We start from the raw sequence: 14,767 nt of genomic DNA, 5'->3' as shown, positions 1-14,767 counted from the left end.
CACAAATTTTCCCTAGAACTGGGAGGTTATTATAATACAGGTGTACATTTGAGAAATGTATACAGAAGAAACAGTATGTACATTTATTCCACCATCTAAATAACTTAAAGCAGAAAAATCGCATAAGACATCTACCAGAAATAAGCATTGTGTAAATTTTTTTTTTAAAGTGATCATCCCCAGTGTATGCCAATTGCAACATAATTAAACTTGTGCTGGTATGTTTATTGCACTTAACAGTTTCAAACTCTAAATTAAGACATATTCATAAAAGCCAGGAATATTTAAAATCAAGCCAATTAGTTTATATACAAGGAAAAATTAATTTTAAATCTATAATGTAAAAGATCCCTTTTTCATTTCCTGTTGCAAAAAACAGGTTTTTAAAAATATGTAACACATATCTGTCTGTACCATAAGAGGTTGAAAAAAATTATTTCAAACAGGCCAAAACTCTTTTCACATTCATCATAATGACCACACATTAAAAGAAGCAGCAATTACTCCATGAGCTTTGTGTAAGAAAAAAATGACTATAATGAAGGTAGCAGAAATTACAGAAGGGCTGGGGATTATAAAGCTCAGGAATCCTATAAGGATTAATAGTTCTAGAAGAAACTATAGCCTTTTTCCTTCCGAGCAATGCTTAATTTTTAGAATAATAGTAGCATGAGCCATCCACTTATTGAAGACTAGATTTTCTAAATGATAACTTATTAGATTTCAAATAGATAGGACTGTGAATAGCTTGATGATTAATTTTTTTAAAAAAACATGCAAAACAAACATTATCTACCTGCTACATATCATTCTGAACTACAATAAAAAATAATGTACAATGACCCACATATGAACTTTTCCATATTCTGAATTCTGCCAAAGAGACTGATTCATAGAATTCAAAACAATAGAATAGTGAAGAATTTCATTAATTAATGAAGCAATAAAAAATACATCCATAAACACTCTTTGGCAGCAAGTCATCCATGGGAGACTCCAGTACTAACTGGGACCAGCTGACAGGACACAGAGGCCAAACAAGATTGTAGGTACACCAATTGACATTCCATTAAAACAATCATTTCTTCTTAATCTAAGTTGGAGAGTTCTTGAATACATAGAGAGAAAGGCAAAATGTGACCCAATGCTATAAATTAAAGGTTAAAGACTTAAACCTCAGAAATCTTTCTTAATGAAAATTGAAACAGCAAGACTGAATGTATTATACAGGAAATGTATTTAGTAACAGAATAAGCAAGTAGTTTTTTTTTTCAAAGCTAATTAATTATGACAAAAATCGTCCATGAAAGCAGAAACCAACTTCACTTCTAGAATTAAAGTAGCTTAGACCAGATAAGTAAAGAACAAACTATAATGTAGTATTCAAGTAAATTGAGGTAGTAGAGCATATTGAAAACTTTACCTACCCGTCTTTTTATTTACATTACTTACAAGAGTTTGGTTCCATATTAGCCTTTCTCAGAAGCAACACTCCACAGTATATACAAAACAGTAACACACAAAAAGTGAAAATCTTTGAAAAAAATTAGCTTTGGGATGAAGGGAAATTCAAGGAGAGAGAATAGTTTTAAGAATTAATGAATTCTCTTAGTGTAAATAAAGTATTATGAAGAAGTGAAACAAATATTTATTTCCTATGGGTTCAAGGACGGCTAATGCCGAAGGCAAGGGCCTTGGCTACCTGAGAACTTTTGAAGAAAATATTATTTTTGCCAATGCTTTGGTGCAATTTTTATCCCTAATTTTAATTTAATTTAAATTAGGTGAAAATACATTAATATTAACATTTATAAGAATTAGCTTATACTTATAAACATAACAAATAGTATAATGTAGTACTCTTATTTTGGGAATTTACATTCCTCAGCTTTTAAAAGTGATTGGCTTTACTTATATTTTAGAGTGTGTGAAACAGAAAAATCACCAGAAAGTAACATTTTAACATTATATACAATTAATACTAGTTGAAAATATGTATGTATTTAAAAAGGCATGTTTATCAATTTTGTATTTCTACCTCTGCTTTTTAAAAAACTAGATACACATGTACACTTGGGTGGGTAACATAACACAGATTTACACTCATTCTTCTAAGTTTCTTATAATTAACAGACTGTTTTAAATACTTTAAGAAATACCCCCAAATTAGCCATTTTGAATTGACAAAACAAGAAATAATCACGGTTTTGTAAACCTATGTACCTTAGAAATAAAGAATTAAAACTAATAAAATGACTATTTCTGAGCCATTTAATCATGGACATCTGTTGCTATTTATGAGTTGTGGCAACACTGTAGTGATCATATAAAATTCCTCAATGTTATTCATTTTATAGAAATTTATAAGTTATACTTTGGCCTCTTCAAATGCTTCACCACTTCCACCCCCCCAAATTACTTACGCTGTTTTAGTTTCACTTGGTTAAAAATCTGCCACCACCCAGAAAGTCCAGTCAAAAAGAAAAAGTCATCCAATGATTACACAATATACACTGCAATGCAGGATACCCAGGTGACTGACTCATTCAGATGGGAATATCACAAGAAAAAAAAAAGCCATGATGCATGTTGAGTCTGCTTCCTTGGTTTCCATTTAACATTCCCAACAACCTTTATGTTAAAGGAGTATCTGAGCAACATATGGAGAGTGAGTGCTTGCTACAGCAGCCAGAAGAGGAAGATCACTGGATTCAATCCTGAAATTAAGAAGAAAAAAAATCTCAGTCAGGCTTTCTGTACTCAAGACATGAGTCCTATAGGCAATGACTGCTACCTGTAAAGTCACTATATCTCAGCAATCAAGGACCTAAGCCACCCTGGCCAAAAGAGAAAGGAACAAAGCTGAAGATAATGACAGCTGGAAATATTTCAGTTAGTGAAAACCAGAACCAAAAAAAATTTAAAAAAAAAAGCATCTGAAACCCAATGGTAAAGCCATGGATGTAGGGAAGCATCTCACTGACCTGCTGATGGCCCATGCATCAGGGCAAAGGACAATGTCTAAGAAATGCAATCTAGTATAATAGTAAGATAATAGTGTACATCCATATTGTTTTGAATATAAATGTTTCTATAATAAGATATACTGAAAAGAAATAATAAAAGCATCTTAAAAATATATCCTACCACAAAATATTTATAGGAAAAGAAAAATGACCAATAAATACAGAAACACCCTGCAGTTTCTATATTTATTGCAGACTGATTCATGATTAAAGAATAAATAAAGTATAGTCAGATTTCATTTCTCAGCAAGTACTCCAACAAAGATTTAAAAATTATAATAGCCCTGGCCAGTATGTTCAGTGGTTAGAGTATTGGCCTGTGCACTAAAGTGTCATGGGTTTAATTCCCGGTCAAGGGTACAACCTGGGTTACAGGTTTGATGCCCAGCCCCTGTGGGGGTGGGGTGGGGTGGGAGGCAACCAATCAATGTGTCTCCCTCATATAACATTTCTCTCTCTCTTTCCTTCCCTTCCACTCTCTCTAAAAATCAATAGAAAAAATATCCTCGGAGGAGGATTAAAAAAAAAAAGCTGGGCCCGGTGGGTATGGCTCAGTGGTTGAGCATTGATCCATGCACCAAGAGGTCACTAGTTTGATTCCCAGCCAGGGCAGGTGGCAGCTGATGGATGTTGATGTTTCTCTCTCATTGATGTTTTTATCTCCCTCTCTTTTCTTCTCTCCCTAAAATCAATAAAAACACATTTAAAAATAAATAAATAGCTGGTAATAGCCAGTAGCAGGAAGAGTGTGCTCCCCACCACTTTTAAGAATTTATTCTGGTACTTACTGAATAGCATTTAGTATTACATATCAAAATAACTGTCAATATTTATAAAAAATTTAATACACATGTCCTTTAACCAAATATTCTACTTCAAACAGTTTATCCTACAAACTTTCAAGATTTATATTCATCTAGCATTGGTTTATAATAGCAAAACAAAAAGGAAAGAAAATACAGCAGGTCCTCAAATAATGTCCTTTCATTCAACATTGTTTCATTATAACAATAATGAGATGCCATAGGAACTTAATTCTTGTTTTTATCAATTACCACATGGTAAAATTGGTTTCATTATATAATATTTTGCTTAAAGATGCAGAACCTACCAAAGATGTTAAGTGAGAACTTACTGTTATATAAATTCCACCAGATAATGGAATGCTATAGAGCCATTAAAAATGATGAGATAGATAAGTATGTGCTTATATGAACATTCAAGCTACATTAAAAGGCAAGTTGCCCAATGATATAAAGAGTATAAATCAATTTCTACTTTTTATCGTATCTATTAAAAAATTCTGTCAGAAGAAACAATCCATTAACTATATTTAAATGAAGGTGGCAAGATGGGGAAAAGATGACGAGGACTTGCTTTTCATTTTATGCAACAATGCACTATAAACTTTGGTTAAATGCACATTACTATAAAGGCATTAATTACTCACAGAGAATCATTTATTTCCAATATGGATGGAAGGAGTAACATTAATAAAATAATTTAATTTGGTTTCTGACATACAAAAAGCAAAGGTAGTAGCTAGCTACTTGAATTAGACAAAATTTCTGGCTTTTTAAAGTTTATTCAACTAGCATTTCAATAATTCACACACACACACACACACACACACACACAATGGCTATGAACATAACAAAAGTGATCACAGAACATAGTGAAAAGGGCTATATTATGCCTCCCACTAATTTACTGTTCCCTCTTCAGTATTTTGTATTAACTGTCTTCTTCTCAAGAATAACTGCAGAGTAGACAGACATAGAGATAATGGGGAAAGAGTATAATATGTAGACAATGTACTATCATCCGGTGTGCTGTTAATCAGCTCATTCAGAAGTGAAGAGGAAGCTGGGAAGGAGTTTTAAACATATTTATAAATGAAAATAAATACTGCTTATTTTTCTAAAACAAAAATTTAGATATAATTAATTTTTATCTGACTATATTCTCAACTTATTGTAATGGCACAGAAGACATTGCATTTCAGATCAGTGGAAGACAGGGATCTGCTCTTATGTGACACAGACCAACCCAAATGATAACAGTATCCAGCTTCTAATAGGAAAAGACACTTAAAAGAAGGCAATTCTGAGGAACAGTTCTTGCTTAAAAACAGCACAATGTAAAAGCAAAGACAGAAAAGAAACCATGCACATACCCTAAAACCATTCCCAGCTCTTTGACATGAACACGCATTTGCCCCCTCAGGTACTCCGACAACATTCTGCTCTTGAAGTACAGCTCCTGTAACCGGTCTTCAAGATGCATTACACACTGCAGTTAAGGGAAACAAAAAAACAGGTCAAAAAATGGTGTCCAATTCTAAGTGATGGCAATTTCCAAAGCATCGTGTTTTTGACGATTCTATTTAGTTACTACAACATAAACTACAATTTGGAGCACATTTTTAGGATTGAATTTATTGGGGTGACATTGGTTTACAAAACCATACAAGTTCCAAGTATATAACTCAATAAACATTATCTGGACACTGCCTATTGCCCCAAGCAAAGTTTCTTTTACTTAAATTTTTTTTTTCCTTTACTGATTTTAGAGAGAAAGGAAGGAAGAGGGAGAGAGAGGGAAACATATATGAGAGAGAACATCGACTGGCCACTTCCAGCATGCCCCACCGGGGAATTGGCCCACAACCTGGGCATGTGTCCTAACTGGAAATCGAACTGGCGAATTCTTGGTGCATGGGTCGATGCTCAACCACTGAGCCACATCAGCTGGGCAAGCAAACTCTCTTTCCCTCCCTATTTCTCCCTCCATTGCCCACCTTCACCAAGCCCCAACTACCCTTTCCTTCTGGCTATCACCACACCGTTTCTTTTCTGTGTCTATGTCTTATGTATATATGTTTTTTGTAGCTAATCCCTTCACCTTCTTTCATCCAGCCCCTCCTTCCCCGTCCCCTCTAATAACTGTCAGTCTGTTCTATGCATCACTCCCTGTTTCTATTTTATTTGTCAGTTTATTTTGTTCATTAGATTCCACAGATAAGTGACATCAAATATGGTATTTGTCTTTCTCTGACTGGCTCATTTCAGTCAGTTCCAAAATAATCTCCAGGTCCATCCAAGCTGTTGCAAAAGGCAGTATTTCCGTTTTTACAGCCACATAGTATTCCACTGTGTAAATGTACTATAGCTAATTTGAAAGAATATATGCACCCCTATGTTCATTGAAGCATCCTTTACAATAGCCAAGATCTGAAAACAGCCCAAGTGCCAGATGAATGAATTAAAAAGCTATGGAACACATTTTTTTTTTTTTTTTTTTTTTTTAATCCTCACCCGAGGATATTTTTCCATTTTTTGTACAGAGAATGGGAGGGAGAGAGAGGAAGGGAGAGAGAGAGAAACATCGACGTGAAAGGGACACATCGAGTGGCTGCCACCCACACGACCGACCAGGGCCGGGGACAAACTGCAACCGAAGTACGTGCCCTTAGCGGGAACCGAACCCGGGTCTCTCCGGACCACAGGCCGACGCTCCGACGCTCTCACCGCTGAGCCAAACTGGCCAGGGCTGGAACACATTTTTAAAGCAAATAATTTTAGCCAAAGGAGTAAAGGAGCGTAAACCATTTTTAGCTTATATCAAAGATTTTAAATTTATGGTGTTTTTTAAAGTGGTGAATTACACACAATATAAAACTTACCATTTTAACCATTTTCAGTGTACAAATGAGAGGCATTAAGTACATTCCAAATATTGTGCAACTATCACCTCTATTCATTTCCAGAACTTTAAAACATGCTTTGATTTCAAATTTGACAAATATACCACTTATAAATTGTACGTTATAATAAATTTATAAATTTCAAATGTATTTACATAAGATAGGCTGCAATCCCCTGTAGACAGTTAAAAAAAAATAAAAAGTTTCGCCCTGGCCGGTTTGGCTCAGCGGTTAGACCGTCGGCCTGCGGTCTGGAGAGACCCGGGTCTGGTTCCCACTAAGGGCACGTACCTCGGTTGCAGTTTGTCCCCGGCCCTGGTTGGTCGTGCGGGTGGCAGCCACTCGATGTGTTCCTTTCACATTGATGTTTCTCTTTCTCTCTGTTCCTCTCTCTCCCTCCCACTCTACCTGAACAAAAAATGGAAAAATGTCCTCGGGTGAGGATAAAAAAAATAAAAAAATAAAATAAAATAAAAAGTTTGCAATAACTCACAGAGAATGATCTGTAGTCCTTTTCAGAAGGGAGATGTTTCTAAACTGGGACATTAAAACCTAACACACATATCATTTACTGCCAATTAACTTGGTTCAATTTACTAAAATAGGTGATTTTTCAAGTGAACTGATGATATATTTGTTTGAGGAAAAACCATGAACTATAGATGTTAAAATACTAAATCCTGGCAGAGTATTCCTTTCCAATGAAAATCAACCATTAAAGCTCTTGATAAAGACCCATTTTCTTCTTAGAAAAACACAACTGAATAAATTTCTTGAACACTTATTGTTTTATGGTGTATATTTTTTCCATAAATGCTTAGGCTAAAAATACCTTAAAGTGAAAAAGAAAATGTTTACAGTACATATATATGTCTATTTTTAGAAATAAAATTCATGTATATATATTATACACACACACATATTTAATATAATTTACCATATTACCCATTTTCAAGTATATAAATCAATGACATTAAGGACATTTACACTGTTGTGCAACTATCATTTACATCCATTTCTAGAACTTTTTTTCATTATCCCAAATAAAAACTCTGTACCCAATATAACTCCTAATTCCTTTATTCAGCCCCTGATAACCTCTATCTGCTTTATATCTTTATAAATTTGTCTTTAGATATCTCATAAAAGTGCAATCACACAATTTGTCCTTCTGTGTTTTGTTTACTTCACTTAGCATATAGTATTTTCAGGGCTCATCCATGTTGTAGCATGTATCAGATTTTCATTCCTTTTATGGTTGAATAATATACTATTCCATGTATATTATACCACATTCTGCTTATCCATTCATTTGTTGACAAACATCAGTCATTTCCAACTTTTGACTACTGTGAATAATTTTGGTATGAACATTATGGTACAATTGTTTGAGTCCCTGTTTTCAACTGTTTTGCATATAAATCTAGAAGTAGAATTTCTGGATCACACAATACAATGTTAAACTTTCTGAGAAACAGCAAAACTATTTTCCATAGCAGCTGCACCATTTTATATTCCCACTGGCAATGTACAAGGGTTCCAATTTCTCCACATCCTGGTCAATACTTTTTATTATTATAGCCATCCTTATGGGTATGAAGTGGTATCTCACCGTGGTTTTGATCTGCATTTTCCTAATGATTAATAATGTTGAACATCTTTTCAAATATTCTGGATATCAATCTTTCTTCAGATATATGATTTGCAAATATTCTCTCCCATTCTGTGGGTTGTCTTTTTACTGTTGATAATGAGTGTCCTTGGATACAAAAAAATTTTTAATTTGATGAAGTCCAATTCATCTGCTTTTTACTTTTGTTGCGTGTTCTTTTGGGTGTCAAATCCAAGAAATCACTGCCAAATCCAATTTCATAATCTCTCTCCCTCTATGAAAAAATATCCTCAGGTGAGGATTGAAAAAAAAAAAATTTCACTAGATAGGGATTGCATTAAATCAATACATCACTTTGGGGATTGCTGTCATTTTCTTTTTTCTCCATTTTTTGTTCAGATAGAGCGCGGAGAGAGAGACAGACATCGATGTGAAAGGGACACATCGAGTGGCTGCCACCTGCACGACCCAACCAGGGTCGGGGACAAACTGCAACTGAGGTACATGCCCTTATGGGAACCGAACCCGCGTCTCTCTGGACCGCAGGAGGATGCTCTACCATTGAGCCAAACCGGCCAGGGCTGCTGTCATTTTCATAGTAATAAATCTTCCAATCCTTCAACACAAGATTTCTTTCCACTTACTTATGTCTTTAATTTCTTTCAGCAATGTTTTGTTGTTTCCAGTGTACAAGTCTCTTGCCTCCTTAGCAAAATTCATGTCCAAGTATTTTATTCTTTTGATGACATTGTAAATTCTTTTTTCATTTCCTTTTCAGATTGTTCACTGCTAGTGTAATTCAATGCAAATATCTTTGCGTGCTGATTTTGTATCTTGAGACTTTGCTGAATTTATCAGGTACACAGTTTCTTTGTGGAATCTACATTTTCTACATATAAGATCATGTCATCTGCAAACAGAGATAATTTAACTTATTCCTTTCCAGTTTGGATGCCTCTTGTTCCTTTTTCTTGCTTAACTTGTTCTGGTTAAGACTTACTATACTGAATAAAAGTGGTGAAAGTGAGCACTTATGTCTTGTCTATCATTTTAGGGGTATTCAGTCTTTCACCATTGAACATAATGTTAGTTGTAGGTTTGTCATATATGACCTTTATCATACTGATCTATAGAGGTTTTTAATTATGCTATATTATCGTTCTCCTAAGAAGGAAAATAACCTAGAAATTTGGAAATGGTGTCTTCAGTCAGAGGTTACCAGTATTATGAAGAGGAATCATCCAAAGTTCTGACATGACAATGAGGGCCCAGAATGCACTGGCATTCTGCACAAACTTAGGGACACTACAAGTCCACACCTTACATGATAATAGTCAGGCTTGGGCTGCCATAACAAAATACCATAGATTCCATAGTGTAAACAAGAGAAAATATTTTTCTCACATCTCTGGAGGCTGAAAGTCTGAGATCAGGGTGTCAGTGTGGTTGGGTTCTAGTGAGAACTCTTTTCCTGCCTGGCAGACAAGAGCCTTCTCCGTGTCCTCACATGGTGGAGAGAGTGAAATTTCTCACTTCCTCTTCTTATAAGGCCACTAGTCCCATCATGAGGGCCACCATATTCATGACCTAATCAACCCTAATTAACTCCAAAAGGCCCATCTCCAAATACCATCATACTGGAGGTTAGGGATTCAACATATGGATTTAAGAAAAAACACAAACATTCAATCCACAACACCTTCTTCCAGGAAAATGAAGCTAACAGCAGTGTTCAATGTTCAACGTAGGCACATACTAAATAGCTTTTAGTCACCTATAAGAATGCTCAAATTCAAGCCTCACACATACTTACAAAATTTGGAGACAAGTTATGCTTATAAAGCTGAAGAGTGGAATGAAGCAAATTGGAAACAAGACTGGAAACCAATACTTCCTTTCCCAGTTTATTATCTGTCACTCGTCTCTGGCTACTGGCCACTTGCACAGTCCATTTATCCATATCTGCTATAATACAGACAGCTTCTGCTATTGGTTCATCCAACACTGGATGCTGGAAAAAAAGAATAATTCATCTTATAATGAGAAAATAAAGTTTTCAAAGATAATGCTAATGAAATGAGGCAAGGAAGAGATATGAAATACAAACAGAATAAAAGAATATTAAATTATGACAGCTACTGCCAGCCATCACAGATAAAGATGCATTACCAGAACTAAGTATTCTTTAATTTAGAACTTAATTTTAACTAGTCTTTTTGTTGTTGTTCTTAATCCTCACCAGAGGATATTTTTTCCATTGGTCTTTAGAAAGAGGAGGAGGGAGGGAGGAAAGGAGAAGGGGAGGAAGAGAGAGAAAAACATCAATGTGAAAAAGACACATCAATTGGTTGCCTCCCACATGGACCCCAACTGGGACTAGGGATCAAACTGCAACCCAGGTAAGTACCCTTGTCTGGGAATCATACCAGCCAGGGTATGAACCATACCCGCCAGGGCTTTACTGGTCTTTTGATCATTCATTCATTTAACAAATTTACTGAGTACCAACCATGTGCCAGGCAATTGGAAGAAAATGTTTTCTTACCTTGAAAGAGCTAAGTATTTTTTAAATAGATAGGATAGGGATGCACACGAACAAGTCAATGCCGAGGTTCTGTGCTAACCATCCCGAACGACCAGGCATTAATTTGCTTGAACACCTCAGGGGCCAGTCCTTGATTACAAGAAGTACCTTGTTGGCTATGTGTTCTAGGTTTTTCTATTTTACCAAGATATATATCCAGAGTATAAACATAGAAGTTAAATGTGACAAAACAACAGGTACTAATACAGTTAAATGGAAAAAAACCCACTCTACACACACACACTATATACCCCAGTTACATCTTTAAAAATTCAGATCTATATCTAAATTAAAATTTATAGAAAATAAAAAACAATGAAAATACTCAAATCGAACTGTCATAGAGACCTCTGAATAAGTATCAAATATTAACAGTATAAAGAACAATTTCTTGTTGCTTTGTACATCTTTATATTGTTTGCTTTTCGATCACAAGCATTTATATAAATGATACTTTAACAATTAGAAAATTTAATGCATAGTGAAAAGTGTTTTTAAATCACATATACTGATAAAAGAACCACAGGCCCATGGCTGTGCTCTTCTTGCCTTTCAATTGCTTAGCCATAAAGACCAAAAATGACAATTAAGTACACAGCACCATTATCAGAAAAAGATGACAGTCCTACAATTTTCAATACTTCAACATCATTCTGTCTTTGGAAAGGTAAGAATTTCTTCAACAATGGCCATATAGATTAGCAGCATAAGACTGAGCTATAAAACCAACCCTGGCCAGTTTGGCTCAGTGGATGGAGCGTCAGCTCTTGGACCAATGACTTGTGGGATTGATTCCAGTCAAGGGCATGTACCTCAGTCACAGTTCGTCCCCGGTCCTGGTCAGGCTCTTGCAGGAGGCAACCAGTCGATGTGGCTCTCTCTCACATTGATGTTTCTCTCTCTATATATATCTCCCTCCCAATCTTTATGAAAATGAATTAAAAAATATCCTAGGGTGAGGACTAAAATAAAAAGACACACACACAAAAAGAATGAAATAAAAACAATAATTTGAAATACTTGAATCCAATGGTTTTCTTCCTTTCAACCTTTTATGCTATAATTTTATATAGTTAAGAAGGTAAGTTTGTTCCTGGATAATAAATGTGATACACCACATAAACAAAATAAAAGATAAAAACCATATGATCTTATCAATAGATGCTGAAAAAACATTCGACAAAATCCAGCACCCATTTCTGATAAAAACACTCAGCAATGTGGGAATAGATGGTTCATATCTTGACATAATAAAGGCCACATATGAAAAACCTACAGCCAACATTATACTCAACAGGCAAAAACTAAAAGCATTTCCCGTAAGAACAGGAACAAGACAGGGATGCCCACTTTCGCCACTCTTATTTAACATAGTACTGGAAGTCTTAGCCACAGCAATTAGACATAAAGAAAAAATAAAAGAAATCCAAATTAGAAAGGAGGAAGTAAAACTGTCATTATTTGCAGATGACATGATATTGTACATAGAAAACCCTAAAGACTCCATCCAAAATCTACTAGATTTAATACACAAATTTGGCAAAGTAGCAGGATACAAAATTAACGTCAAGAAATTGATGGCATTCTTATACACCAAAAATGAACTCATAGAAAGAGAAACTAAAAAAACAATCCCATTTACCATTGCGGCAAAAAAAATTAAGATACCTAGGACTAAACTTAACCAAAGAAGTAAAGAACCTCTTCACAGAAAACTGTAAGTCATTAAAAAAATAAAGCAAGATATAAAAAAGTGGAAGCATGTACCATTTTCATGGATTGGAAGCATTAACATCATTAAAATGCCCATGCTGGCCAAAGCAATCTATATATTCAATGCACTCCCCATCAAAATACCAAAGGCATATTTCACAGAACAAGAACAAATACTCCAAAAGTTTATATGGAATCAAAAGAGACCCCAAATAGCCACAGCAATCTTTAAAAAGAAGAACAAAGTAGGAGGGATCACAATACCGGTTATCAGGTTATACTATAAAGCTACTGTGATACTGGCACAAGAACAGGCATATAAATCAGTGGAACAGAACAGAGAACCCAGAAATGGACCCAAGACAATATGCTCAATTAATATTTGACAAAGGTGGCAAGAGCATACAGTGGAGTCAAGACGGCATTTTCAATAAATAGCATTGGGAAAATTGGACAGCTACATGCAAAAAAATAAAGCTAGACCACCAACTTACACCATACCCAAAAATAAACTCAAAATACATATAAGACTTAAATGTAACTCGTGAATCCATAAAAATCCTAGAAGAAACTGCAGCCAACAAAATTTAAGACATCACACACAGCAGAATTTTCACTGATACAATGCCTAAGGCTAGAGAAACAAAGGAAAAAATGAACACATGGGACTATATCAAACTAATAAGCTTCTGCACAGAAAAAGAAACAACCATCAAAATGGAAAGAGAATCCCCTATATGGGAGACCATAATTGCCAACGATACATCAGATAAGGGGTTAATTTCCAAAATATATAGAGTATTCATACAACTCAACAAAAGGAAGAAAAAGAACTCAATTTAAAAACATGGGCAGCCCTGGCCGGTTTGGCTCAGCGGTTGGAGCGTCGGCCTGCGGTCCTGAGAGACCCGGGTTCGGTTCCCGCTAAGGGCATGTACCTCGGTTGCAGTTTGTCCCTGGCCCTGGTCGGTTGTGCGGGTGGCAGCCACTCGATGTGTCCCTTTCACATCGATGTTTCTCTCTCTCTCTGTTCCTCTCTCTCCCCCCAACTCTACCTGAACAAAAAATGGAAAAATGTCCTCCGGTGAGGATAAAAAAAAAAGTATTAAAAACATGGGCAGATGACCTAAAGCAGCGGTTCTCAACCTTCCTAATGCTGCAACACTTTAATACAGTTCCTCATGTTGTATGTGGGCGTATTCCGCATGTGGACGGACCCGCCTGGAGATGGATAGAGGAGCGCTGTCTCGATGGTCTTAGATGACCCCTGTGAAAAAGTCGTTCAACCCCCAAAGGGGTCGTGACCCACAGGTTGAGACCGCTGAGTCCTAAAGAGACACCTCTCCAGACAGGACATACAAATGGTCGTGAGACATATGAAAAAATGCTCAACATCACTAATCATCAGAGAGATGCAAATGAAAACAACAATGAGGTATCACCTCACACCTGCCAGAATGGCTGCCATCAACAAATCATCAAACAAGTGCTGGTGAGGGTGTGGAGAAAAGGGGACTCTCGTACATTGCTGGTGGGAATGGAGACTGGTGCAGCCACTATGGAAGACAATATGGTATTATCTCAAAAAGTTAAAAATGGAACTGCCATTTGACCCAGTGATCCCATTTCTAGGAATATATCCTAAGAAGCCTGAAATACCAATCAGAAAGAATATATAGGTATCCCTATGTTCATAGCAGGACTATTTACAATCACTAAGATCTAGATACAGCCCAAGTGTCCATCAATAGATGAGTGGATAAAAAGACTGTGGTACATATACACAATGGAGTAGTATGCAGCTGAAAGAAAGAAAGATCTTTTATCCTTTGAGACAACAATGGAGGGACCTGGAGAGTATTATGCTAAGTGAAACAAGCCAATCAGAGAAAGACAAATATCATATGATCTCACTTATTTGTGGTATATAATGAACAAAACAAATCGATGAACAAAACAGACTCAGAGACATAGTAGTAGGGCACAGACTGACAAACCTCAGCAGAGGGGTTGTGGGGGAGGGGAGGAAAGAGATAAAACACAGAACTTATATGCAGATATGCATAACCATAGACGTGGACAACAATGCTGGGGACAGGTTTGAGGGCAGGATCGGGAGAAGGGGG

General features: G+C 35.9%; 1 protein-coding gene across 9 annotated transcripts in view; it reads right to left on the bottom strand.

The window, feature by feature from the left end:
- Positions 1-14,767, bottom strand: part of FNIP1 (folliculin interacting protein 1) — a 131,386-nt gene continuing 116,619 nt past the window's right edge. For 5 of the 9 annotated variants that reach the window (XM_036281949.1, XM_036281953.1, XM_036281950.1 and 2 more), the window contains 3 exons: positions 10,158-10,355; positions 5,203-5,318; positions 8-2,717 (listed from right to left, as the gene is read on the bottom strand). In XM_036281949.1, coding sequence (XP_036137842.1) covers positions 2,639-2,717; positions 5,203-5,318; positions 10,158-10,355 — 393 coding nt within the window. In that variant the 3' untranslated portion in view covers positions 8-2,638. Of the gene's footprint in view, positions 2,718-5,202; positions 5,319-10,153; positions 10,356-14,767 lie in introns of those variants that run through there. The other 4 variants (XM_036281958.1, XM_036281956.1, XM_036281955.1 and 1 more) reach the window with 4 other exon arrangements.

This window comes from Molossus molossus, unplaced genomic scaffold (assembly GCF_014108415.1).
Source record: "Molossus molossus isolate mMolMol1 unplaced genomic scaffold, mMolMol1.p scaffold_m16_p_4, whole genome shotgun sequence".
Lineage (NCBI taxonomy): Eukaryota > Metazoa > Chordata > Mammalia > Chiroptera > Molossidae > Molossus > Molossus molossus.
Note: the sequence above shows the minus strand (reverse complement) of the source record. Positions and strands in the feature narration are given on the sequence as shown.